At 66.7% G+C, this 11842-nt stretch overlaps 1 protein-coding gene across 16 annotated transcripts in view; it reads left to right on the top strand.

Moving 5' to 3' along the window:
• The first annotated feature begins 1293 nt into the window (after positions 1 to 1293).
• TCF3 (transcription factor 3) overlaps positions 1294 to 11842 on the top strand; it is a 30122-nt gene continuing 19573 nt past the window's right edge. For 15 of the 16 annotated variants that reach the window (XM_041763353.1, XM_041763356.1, XM_041763354.1 and 12 more), the window contains exons 1-3: positions 1294 to 1426; positions 2894 to 3007; positions 5901 to 5973. In XM_041763353.1, coding sequence (XP_041619287.1) covers positions 2936 to 3007; positions 5901 to 5973 — 145 coding nt within the window. In that variant the 5' untranslated portion in view covers positions 1294 to 1426; positions 2894 to 2935. Of the gene's footprint in view, positions 1427 to 1630; positions 1917 to 2893; positions 3008 to 5900; positions 5974 to 11842 lie in introns of those variants that run through there. The other variant, XM_041763352.1, reaches the window with a different exon arrangement.

The raw sequence follows: 11842 nt of genomic DNA, 5'->3' as shown, positions 1-11842 counted from the left end.
AAAAAATATATATATATTTTATTTATTTATTTGAGAGACAGAGAAAATGGTGGGGGGCAGAGGAAGGAGCAGACTCCCTGCAGGGAGCTCCATGCAGGACTCAATCCCAGGACCCTGAGTCCCAGGACCCCAGGATCATGATCTGAGACCCCAGAACCCTGGGATAATGACTTGAGCCCCTGAGGCCCCCGGGGGTCATGACCTGAGGCCCTCGGGGACCCCAGGGGTCATGACCTGAGCTGAAGGCAGGCGCTAAACCAACCCACCAACCCAGGCGCCCCAAGGCTGTGACATTTTAATTTGTGATTTTATCCCTCCCCTTCCGTAGGGTCTGCGATCCTCCAAAGCCGGGGAGCCCCTGGATGTGGGAAGAGGTTCCGACCCAAAGGGAGACCAGGCCGCCCACAATCTAAAGGCTTGGTCCAGACTCCGCTTTACCGATAAGCAAGTCAGAGGCTCAGGGCGGCCCCGTGTGGCCTCTGACCCTGAAACCGAGCGGGCTTCCATCGCCCTGCCAGCAAAACGGGTGCACACCGCGTCCTCCGGGGGTAGATGCCCGCTCTCAACGGCCAGGACCGGGACCGGCCCTAGGAACTGAGACACGACCCTGCCGGCGCGGCCGCGCGGGCGGCCACGCAAACCTGACAATAAAACCCGAAAGCCCACCCCCACCGCTGTCGGAGCCTAGCGCGCACGAAAGTCCCACCTCTTTCCTCGCCGGGCCGCGCCGAGGGGGCGGGGCGGGGGCGGGGCCGCGCCACGAATGGCCGGCGGGCGCGTCAATCAACGACTCGCAGCCTCCGATTGGCCACCGCTGCCCTGCCTTATCTTTCCATCTCACGATCCTTGCCCTCTTGCGTCAGCGCTGCGTGCCCGCCGTGCGTGCGCGTCCGCGCCGGAAGATAGTCCGGGGCCCCTCCCCGCGCCCCCCGCCGCCGCCCCGCCCGGGCGCCCCTGCCCCCAGGCCCCAGGCCGCGCCAGCCCGGGCCGGGCCCCTCGGGCGCGCGGAGGACGAGCCGCGGCGCCCGGCGGGGGCCGAGCGGAGGCGGCGGAGGGATCCGCGGCGGCGCCGGGCGGAGCGCGGGGCGGGGCGGGGGCGGGGCCCGGCGGGGGCGGGGCCGCGCGGGGCGGGGGGCGGAACATGTCTCCCGCCGCAGGAAGATGAGGCAGCGGCGGCGGCCGCGGGCGTAGCGGGCCGGACCGACCCAGCGACGCGGCCGCAGGGCAGCGCGAGCTCGCACACGCCGCCTCCGCCAGCGCCGCGGCCGCGCACGGGCCCCTCGGGGCGGGCCGCGGGGAGGCCCGGCCGCAGCGCCGCCGCCGCCGCCCACGCGCGACCCTCGGGGCCCGGCGCGACCCCTTTGTCCGGGGGGGCCCGTTCATGCCGCCGCCCCCCGCGCGCTGCGGGCCGGGCCGCGCCGAGCAGGTGAGCCGCCGCCCCGGCCCCGCGGCCCCGCGCAGCCCCGCGGGCCGGGACCCAGGGGCGCCGCCGGCCGGGCCCGCTCGCCGTCATTGTTCTCCAACTTTCCGGCCTGGGCCGCACTTGGCGAAAGTTTGCGGCGGGCGCGGCGGGGGGCGGCGGCGGGGGCCCCGCGGGCGCCGAGCCGGGCGGGGGCGGGGAGCGGCCTTTTGTCTGGCGGGGAAGGTGCGGCGCGGCCCGCGGGCGCAGGTTGAGGCCGGGCGGGGGGGCCGGGGCGCGAACATCTGCTCCGCGTTAGCGCGGCCCGGGGCGGCGGCGGCGGCGGCGGCGGGCGGGCTTCAAAGGCTCCCGGGCCGCCCGCTGCACCGGCCGCGGCGGGGGGGTGGGGGGGCGCCGTGGGCTCGGCCCGGGCCCCGCGACACCCCCGCCCCGCCGCGGCCTCCACGCCGCCTGCGGCCGCCCCACGGAGAAGTGCGGTTTCGTAGTCCTCCGCCGAGTGAGTTCCGCACGGCCGGCGGGGGCGGGGGCGGGGGGGCGCCGCTCGCACCGGCCCGGGCGGGCGAACAAAGCGGGGTCTCCCCGGGCCCGACCCCGCAGCCTCCCGCGGCGCCGCGCTCCTGGGGGGGGAGGCTCGCGGCCCCGCAGGTGACCCCCCGACCCCGCGCGGCCCCGGCGGCCCCTGGGGCGCTGCGGGGGAAACCCCGCTTCGGGGACCCCCCCCCCCCCCCAGCGGGAGGCGAGGGATGTTTTCAAAGTTGCTGAAAAATAATTCCCGGATACATCGTGACAATAAAACAACCTAAGGTTGTTAAGGTGGTTGTTTTTTTTTTTCTTATGACTTTTTTTTTTTTTTTTTTCCTTTTTCGTTGGGGGGACGTTAAGAGTGGAGGGAGCTTCGCTTGCGAGTCCCTACCCTGGGCACCCTCCCCCTCCCCCCCCGTTGAGAAGATTGTTTTTTAGCTTTCAATTTGGGGGTGACCTGGTTTCCACCACGCTGTGACAGCTGCTGGGGGGCGGGGGTCACAGAATTTCCCCGGGGATGGGGCCTGGGCCGCCCTCCCCCTTCCCCAGCGGGGCCAAGCCCGGGAGGGGGGATTGGAGGGGGCGGGGGCGGGGGCGGGTCCTGGCGGATGGGCAGGGACCACTCCCACCCCGCATCCCGTTTAAAATTTGCAATCTGATTCCCTGGTGGTCTTGGAGGGAGTTTAGGGAAGGGATATTTGCGGACTCCTCCCCCTCCCCCCGCATTGTTCGGCCTCCCTGAGGGCTCTGGGGAGAGGTCTCCGGGGGCCCGAAGCAGGGAGTCCTGGCTGCCCTGCCCCCACCGCCGGGGTCACGGAGGGGCTCCTTCTGGGAAGACCTGCGCCCTCAGGGCCGTTAGGAGCCGGGCTCTTTACTCCCCATCTGTCCGCCTCTGCCAGCCACTCAGCTCTTCTTCCCCTCCTTCCTCCCCGCGTGTCCGTCCGTCTGCAGGGCCGTCTGCAGGCCTGAGGTGCCCACCTTGGCCCCTGGAGGATGAACCAGCCGCAGAGGATGGCGCCCGTGGGCACAGACAAGGAGCTCAGCGACCTGCTGGACTTCAGCATGGTAAGCCGGGCTCACCTTCCCAGGCTCCCGCCCTGCCGCGGGGTGGGTCTGCGCCCCAGGTCCCTGGGACAGGATGCCTGCCACAAGGGCCCCCAGCTGGGAGCCAGGCCTCAGACTTGGGCTGGAGGGGGCCTTGGGGGGCGCTGGGGGGCATGGGCTGCGGGCCTGCGGTGGTCTCCGTCTCCTGACCAGGAGGGTGGGCGCGAGCGGGGTTAGTCGTCCGGCGTGGGTGCAAAAGAAAGAAGGGAAAGAGGCACCCAGCGCGAAGAGGAGCAGCGGGGGGCCCGAGGGTGAGCCGGAACACAGGCGGTGGCGGCTAGCACTTCAGTCATTCAGCCACGTGGTGGCTGCCCTGGGGATGGTCAGGAGCGGGCGGGAGGCGGCTGGAGGCCTTGGGAGGGTGGAGGTCCCTGGGCAGTGCACACTCCGAGCTGGCGGGGGCTGCCGCTGTCACTGCTGTCCTCCTCGGGGCCCCGAGAGGCCCGGCCCCCGCCTGGCTGGACAGAGCTCCCAGGACGCTGCCAGGGGCATCACGGCCCCACGGGGCCCCCTCTGGTGCTGGGAACAGGGGTCATCGTGAAGGACCAGGGGTCACGTTTGTCCGTCTGTGGGGTGGGCTGTCTGTCCCCGGTGTCGGCGTGGTCTGTGTGTCCTCAAACTGTGCTCCCCGAGTCCGGGCAGTTCCCTGCTCCGGGAAGCCGCCGTGTCGGTGTGAAGCCAGTTGGGGGAGGGCACTCTCGGTGTGAACCTCAGCCTCCACCGGGTCGAGGCCCGGGCCACTGAGGCCTGTCGAAAACAAAAGTCCCCAAAGCGAAACGGCACTGCCGTCCTGTGGAAACACAGCCCTCGGGACAGGGGCTCCGGTCCGGAAGGGCCGCGCTGGTATTTTTAAGCCCCGTTTTATTTTTGCCTCCTCGGCTGAGTAACCTGGAGCACAGCTCGGTTGTTTTTTTGTTAAACTGACAGGTCACAGACTACTGAGCCGGAACAGGCTGGGGCGGGGGTGGGCGCGGGTTCAGGCCGGGCCCCTTAGCCTCTCCTGTCCGAGGGCCTGGGCACCCCCGCCCCCCTCTGTCTGGTGGGTCCCACTGGCTTGTCCGACCTCGCTGATGACCCGCCGCCCATTTCCCAGCCGCAGAAACGGAGGCCGAGGGGTAAGGTGCTCCGTGTGTTCCCGCAGAGTGAACCTGGAGCTGGATTCCCTTCACCCCCTTGTTACGGGGGAGGCCTGGCTGGTGCCAGAGGCAGCCCCCCTGCCCCCCCCCCCCCCCCGTGTTCTCTCTCGTCATCTCCGTCCCCTTGTCGCTGCTCCCTGCGTCCTGACGCAGAGAACCCGAGTGGATTGTTTTGTAAAACAGCTCGGTCTCAGACAGGAGGTCGCGGAGGGCGGTGCTGCGCGGACCCGTCCCGTGAGCAGTGGGCAGGGCGGCCGCTCCACCGAGGCGTCCGAGCTGCTCGGGCCAGGCCCTGAGCCCCCATCAGGACGGAAGCTCGTGGGGTGCAGAGGGCGCGTGGGCTTCGGGACTGGCCGGGGTGGTGCTGCAGGCCGGTGCTTGCCTGGGGCGCTTCCCCGGGGCCGCGGCTGGCCGACCCCACTTGGGCGCTTGCCCCCCTGCAGAGGCACCTCCCTGTGTGCCCACGATGCCCTTGTGCGCTTGGGGTTCGGGGTCCCGTGGAGTCGGGTCCTGAGTCCATGTCACAGAGGGGAAGACTGAGGGCCTGAGGACGAGGGGCAGTGACAGGGCTGACGTGGCCCGGTGTCCCTGGTGGCAGGTGCCACGTCAGCATGGTCCTTGGTATCTTAGAGGACAAAACAGAGGCTTGGGATGGGGCCCGCACACCCCCAGGCCTGGCATCCTGTTGGTTCTGGTCATGGTTCAGGCCACCACCCCTCCCCCCAGTGCAGGCCTCAGTTTCCCGGGTGGGACCGGACCCTAACTGGGAGCCCGGGGCCTTGGGGAGGCTGGGCCAGTTGAGTGAGCGCAGCCACGCCCCCGAGAGGGTGCAGACCCAGTGCAAACCTGCTTCCGGCCTGGCTGCGCTCCTCCCATGAGCCCCTGCGCCTGCCGGGCCAGGTGAGCCTGGGGCCTCCATTTCCCTCCTGTGGACGGTCCGTGGGCGCAGGGCCCCACATCCTGGGTCTCCCGGGGCTTGCCCACGGGCCCCGTGCCCCACCTCCCGGCAGCCACCCAGAGCCGTGGACCGTGGGGCAGGGCGGGGGCAGGGCGGGGGCGTGTGTGCTTCCGTGTGGCCGCGGGGCTTGTTGATGTTCGGTTTCCCGGCCTGAGCCGCTAAGCGGTTTAATCCCGAGGGATTTAACACGGTGGGTTTGGGTAAACCGGGGCGGGGGGGGGGGGGCACCCTTTCCCAGGTCCCTCCAGCTTCCTGTCCTTCTGGGCCTCAGTGTCTCCCGAAGGCAGGTGTGACGAGGACCCCGGGGGGGACACTGAGCCAGGTCACGGGCCTCCTCGCCCCATGCCCGCACTCAGCGCCGGGGCTCGGGCCAGAGGCGGTTCTCGCAGCCGATTCGCTGCTGCGGCCCCAGGAGCGTAAACGTTCCCTAACGCTGAGGGGTACGCGGAACCGCGTCGTTTCCAAGAGCAGGTAAACGGTCTCCGGCGCTGGAGTCGGTTACTCTGGCCCCGAAACGGCAGAGTTATTTTCTAGTCTTATTTTTGAAGTAAACTCTGCTCAAGTGGGGCTCGAACTCGTGCCCGAGATCCAGAGTCGCACGCTGCATGGTGGCCAGCCGGCATCTCCACGCGGGGTTTTGAGTTGTGCCCGATTTCCCGTTGCCGGCAGCAGGCTGTTTCCGGGGTCTCCGGGGGGGCCGGGAGCCGCAGGCGGGGCCCATCCTGGCACGCGCGCCCAGCCTCTCTCTCTCTCCCCACAGATGTTCCCGCTGCCGGTGGCCAACGGCAAGGGCCGGCCTGCCTCCCTGGCTGGCACCCAGTTTGGAGGCTCAGGTAGGATCGTGGGGTGCGGGTGTGGTGGGCTGGGCGGCCGGGGCGGGGCTGGGGCTATGGGCTCCAGCATGAGGGGAAGCTGAGAGCCGGGGGTGCTAGCACCCAGCCCTCCTGACTTGGGCCTACTTGCATGTCGGGGAGAGGCCCAGCTGCTGGCTGGTTTTACTTCCGGTGTGTAGTATGTGCCTCCTGTATACGGGACCCGGCGCCGGGCTGACGGAGCATCCTGCTGAGCACCCAGGGTTATTCTGGGCCCTGCGGTTTTCAGCATTCATTCGAGGAATAGCTCTGGCAAACTTGGATGGATCAGCCCCCCCCTATTGGGCACGGGGGGTCCAAGACACGGCAGGGAGAGCACAGGCCGCTTCTTCCTGCTGAAGGGCCTAGCTCAGGGGCCAGGCCGCACAGCAGCAGGGGGGACGCTGCCACAGAGCCAAGGGAGTTGGGGGCCGACTCCGAGGAAATGCTGTTTGAGCAGAGCCCTGAGGGGGGTTCAAGGCAGTGGGCATAGCCCGTGCAAAGGTCCTGGGGCAGAACCGGGCCTGGTGTGTGGGAAGAAGAGAAAGGAGGCCTGTGTGCCCAGAGCAGAGTGAGTGAGAGGAAGGAGGAGAGGGCAGAGAGGGGACAGGGCAGTGCTACAGGGCCTTAGGGTGTCTGGAAGGTTTGGGCTTTTATCCCAGGGAGCTGGGAGTCCTGCAGGGCTGTGGGCAGAGAGGGCTGCCCTGGGTACTTCGGGGAGCCCACCCTGGTTGTGGGTGGGATTGGGGGAGCCCAGGACCTCCTGCCACCCTGTGGACCCCGCATCTCTTTGGGGTCTCAGTATCGGGTGTGTGGTGTTCTGGGACCCTGGGATTCGGAACAGACGGTTCTTTCTCAGAGCTGTCTGCGGGTGCCGCTGGGGGTGTCCATTGGGCTCTGGGGGGGGTTCAGGGTGGGTTGTGCTTGGGCACCCCCGCAGGGGAGGGACGTTGTGTCATGTCCGTCCCCCCACGCCGGCCTTCCCCTCCGCCTGAGGAAGTGGCCGCAGGGCTGGACAGTCCTGCCCGAGCTGTGGAAATCCCCACAGGCCTGGCCCTCCCCCTGGAAACGTCTCCCAGGAGCTGGGGTGCGAGCTTTTGGCTGCATCGGGCAGAGGGTCGGGCCATGGGGGTCTCTACCCCGGGCCTCTGTCTTCCTGCAGGGTCCGCCTGGGCGGTGGCCCCGAAGACTAAAGCCATGGCTCCTGGGGAGGGGCCCTCCAAGTTGCCCCACGCCTGGCCCTGCCCGGGGCCTTTGGCTGGGGACAGCTCGTCTTATCGTTCCCCATCCCCTCCAACATCGGGCTGCATTTTCTTAGGAGGGACGGGGTGTGGTGGTTCCTGGGAGACCCCCGTGGTGTGCCGCTGGGGACCACCAACCAGGTCCAGTTTAAGCCGTCAACCCCTGCCTGAGCCCAAGGGCCCCCCCTCGCTGCCCCACAGGCACCAGATCCCGTGTCACCTGTGCCAGGTGGTGTGACCGGGAGCTTCCGTTTCTTCATAAAGGGTGCTTGCCCGCGGCCAGATGATTCAGTGAGTCTGGGGGTGTGCGTACCGCTCAGCTGGAGGCGTGGGGGCATCTTGGGGGAGCCCTCCTGGCCCTGCCTGAGCCCAGCGTCAGGCCTGGGAGCCTCGGGCCCTGGGCTTGGGCCCTGATGGCTTCTCCCTCCTGGGTCCGGTCACCCCTTCCCGAGCAGGCCGGTCATCCTCCTTGGGGTCGCATGTGCTCACAGGGGTCCCCGCCAGCCTGGCGCCCCTCCAGGGTCTGGTGGCTGTTCACAGTCAGCTCTTCCGCCCCGTGGGTCGCAGGGGGCCCTTCCTGTTAGAAAGTCAGCAGCCCACTGTGTGGCTGGCGGCTCCCAGCTCAGGCGACCCTGCCCGGGGTCTGGAGGTTGGCGGCCCGGCTGCTTCGGATGCCCGGGCGCGGGGAGCCGGAGGGTCTGCTTGGTGTCTGCCTCGGGGCCGCACACAGGGAGAAAGCTTTCTGGTCCCTCCCTCTTGGGCGACCTCGAGGCACAGGGTCGCGTGACTGCATCGTCTGCAGTCACCGCGGGGTCTGAGGCCACCAGGACTCCAAGCAGAGCCTGCGGGCCTGGAAGAGGGGCCTCTCCTGGGGGTCCTTTCTGGGCAGCTTTCCCCGTGGTGCCCGGGGTCTCTGCGGGGCCTGTCTGCCCCGGCGTCGGGCGAGTTCGTCACGCGGGCTGGGCTCTGGTGAGCATCCCTCCGGGCCGGCCCCTTGGCCAGCACAGGTCTTCACACCTGTCCTCCCGCTGGAGCCGTGACAAGGATATGCCGTTTCAGGGCCATTTGCATCACCGACAACGGGTGACCTGTGTTCAAAAGGTTATCGGTCATGAGTTTCTTTTTGATGAATTTTGTGTTATTATCTTGAGCCTCACTCATTTCTCCCTTTTTGTGGGATCGATGGGCTTTTGCCGCATCATCGCAGATTGACAGGAAGTTGCAAAGACCTGTAGGGAGAGGTCAGGTCCCCTGCCCCCAGCAGTGACCTCCTGCCTGCCCCTAGCATGGGAGCCGCCCTGGTACCTTCCAGACGTGGTTCAGATCTCTCTCTGCTCGTGTCTGCGTACGTGCGCATGGGGCTTCCACGCAGTCTCATCCCACGTGGAGCACCGTTAACCGCTGCGGTCCAGATGCAGAACTGCTGGCAGCTCCGCCCCCGCCCCCAACCCTGGCGGCTACCGACTTGCTGATCTCCAGCTCGACGGTTTTGTCTTGTCAAGAATGTGTGCAGCCACGTGGCGTGTACCCCTGTGAGACTGGCTTTCCTCGCTGAGAATTCCCCGGAGCCCGTGCAGGTTGTTGGCTGTGTCCGCGGTGCTGCTGCTTTGCTGCCTGCTGAGCTTAACGACAGCAGTAATGCTACGTATCAACCGTGATTTACGTTGATGTTCTTGAGCACGTGTTCCAGGCACCAAACCGGGATTGTTTGAGTCTTCAGTCCTCACAGGTTGGGGAAAGAAGCAAGATTATTGTTGTTGCGCTTCTGGTGAGGTTCGTACCCATCCCAAGTCACCCCCAGCACGGCTGCCTGTGGCGTCCTTTACTCCTGTCCTGTGTTGCTCTTCTTGATTTGCAAGAGCTCTTCACATAGGAAGGATGTTACTAGTTTTTCGTGGTCTGTGTTGCAGTTTTTTTCCTAACTTTGTAACTTGTTAACGATGGAGATTTTTAATCGGTCTCGTGGTGTTTCACAGATTAAATTTTTATGGTGTCACATTTTTTTGTTTATGGCGTTCCAGCCTTGGTGCCATTTCTGAAAAATCTTTAGGAATCAAATCTTCACTCAGCAGTGAGTGTGGCTGTGAGCGTCACGAATGCACCTGCTCCTTGTTAGTTCAGGCTGAGGAGAGAGGAGCGTACGACACGAGATGCAGGAGGGCGGAGGAGCGAGGAGCACACGACGGGAGGCCTTGGCACAGCGGAGACACGAGAGATAAGATAAGTGGGAGGCAGACAACCTCACCTGGGAAACGATAGTGTGCGCAGGACGGCTCCCCGGCCCTGCAGCTGACGGCTGACGGCTGATGGCGGGGCTGGGCGGGGGCCTGCAGGAAGTGCCCCCGGTGACCCCCGGGGCGCGCCTGCCCTCCGCAGAAGCATGTGTCCGGACACACCTCCTCTAGGGAAGCACACACGTGTGGGTCACAGTGAAAACAGGAGTAAGACAGACTCAGGTCTGTTCCTGCCCGGTGCCCCCCGTGGCCGTTTGTGGAGTGTCGGAGTCCCGCCCCTCCTGTGCCTTCGCAGGGCCCCCCACGTGTTCACACCCGCAGGTTCGGTGTCGCGATCGTGGGGACAATCCTGCGTGTCTCTGCCCCGAAGGGAAAGCCTATTGGGGTTTGCTGCGGTGTCCACTTGGCAGTTGACTGGGGAGGAACTGTCCGTCTCCACTGCAGTTTCCTGAGGTCAGAATCCGGTTTCTCCCGCGTCTGTTGAGGTTCTCTTTTAACCCAAATAGCTTTGAGGAGAAACCCTGGAAACTGAAGTACAAGTTGTGCACTGGGGTGCCCTAGGGCCTCAAGGAGCCTCCCTGCTGTGCTCTCGAGGCCATCGCTGCCCCGCCCGCTGCCTGGCTCCTCCTGACGTCCCTTCACTGTTGCGCCCTTCCTGGGTGTGCTTCTCTGGCTGACCGGTGAGGCCGTCCCCGCGCAGGCCCCGCTGGCCCTTGCACAGCCACTGGTGTTGCCAGAAGCAAGCACCCTGCGTGTGCTCTTGGGCTTGAGGGCAGGACCATGCTTCAGGGGGGCAGGGGGCGCCTGGAGGTAGGTCCTCCTGTCGGGTGGCTTCCCTCTGGTCCCAGCTGGCGTCCACAGTGAGTGTGCTCTTGCTGTCCTCTCCACGTCCTGGCACTGTCCCCGGGCACGTCCTCCCGCAGGACGTGCCTCTCGCCCGGTGTGGTCTGCCCCCTGCACGCCATCCGTGGCCTGGGTCCCATGGGCCGGGGGCTTCTCTGGGTCCCTGGGCAGTGCTCCTGACCCTGCCTCCTGGGAACAGGCTCTGAGGAGCGAGGAGCAGGACGTCCCTGGTGCGGGGACCGGCCCGCCACCCTGTTACCCTTCGCGCTGTCTTCCGCAGTGATTCCAGTCGCCGTTTTGTCTGTGCCTCTGGTCAACGCCGTGTTTTACGTGGTAACGTGGCTGGGATGCACGCTCGTGGCCCCTGAGCCACGGGTGGCACGGTGCACGCTCAGCTCCACGTCCCGTTCTCTGTCTGACTCGGCTGCCTCTGAGCCCCTCCGTCGATCTTCGTGTGGGGAACACGCTTCCTGGCCAAGCTGGCGTCCGTCTGTCGAACGGCTCTGCTCCTCCCTTCTCCAAACCTGTGGTTGGTTGGTGTTTGGCGTTGCACCGAGGGCCGGCGCACCGGTGCCTCCTGTTTGGGACCTGCTGTGCGGGTCACGCTTTTCCTTTGGAGCTGTGTTGTTCGCTGGGGCCTGGTGGCTGCAGTAACGTGGTTTTCTGTTAGTTTTGAGACACATTTGGTACTTTCTCTTAAAAAATGTTTCTGTCGAGTCCCCAATTCCTTTGGAGATTTCTGGGCTGGGGGCAAGCGCCTGTGTCCTGCGTCATTTCAAGGTCATCAGTACAGAGTCGGGGCACGGCTGGAGCCCTAGCCCTGATGGGAAGACCCAGAGCCTGCCGACCTGGTGGGGGCCTGCTGTTGCCGCACACGTGTCCTCGCTCAGTGGGACGTGCAGCCGTGACGTCTGTGTCCCGTGTCAGCAGGAGCAGCGCCCCATCTCCACGAGCGTGTGCAGGGGCCCCGGGCTCTTGGAGCTCAGGGCAGGGGGGCGTCCCTCCCGGTCCAGTCCGTCATCCGCGAGAGCGTGGCCCTCGGCCTGGGCCTGGGATGCGGGCCTTCCGACCCCTTCTCACCGGGTTGCCTGCTGTGTGCGCGGGGCCGCCGAGGCGCTGGGCCGGAGCTATGCGTGTGCCTTCCCCGGGCGAGCTCTGCGGGGGGTGGTTTTCAGGCTGGGGGGTAATGGGGCAGGAGCCTCCTGCTTCCACCTGGGGGTCAGACCCGTGTCCTGCAGGTGGTGTGGGGATGCGCCCGTCCGCCTGCTGAGGGGCGTACATAGACCGCCCCTTGCAGAACACAGGGTTTGTCTTCCTGACAGTCTGCGCCCATTGGTTGGTGCGTCCACCCCGTGGCCACAGAGGGGCCCTGAGCAGGTGACCTTGCCTCTCTCCATCGCCACTCCCTCGTCTGCAGAGCCGGGAGGGCTGCTGCTGGAAGGACTCGGGGAGGGCGGCTCGCCAGCCTCCCTGCTCTGGCTCCACGTCCGGGCTCCGTGGCGGCCACCCACGCCCCGCGGTCTGCAGCGCCCT

This window comes from Vulpes lagopus, chromosome 7, assembly GCF_018345385.1.
Source record: "Vulpes lagopus strain Blue_001 chromosome 7, ASM1834538v1, whole genome shotgun sequence".
Lineage (NCBI taxonomy): Eukaryota > Metazoa > Chordata > Mammalia > Carnivora > Canidae > Vulpes > Vulpes lagopus.
This window is presented reverse-complemented; position numbering and strand designations above follow the sequence as displayed.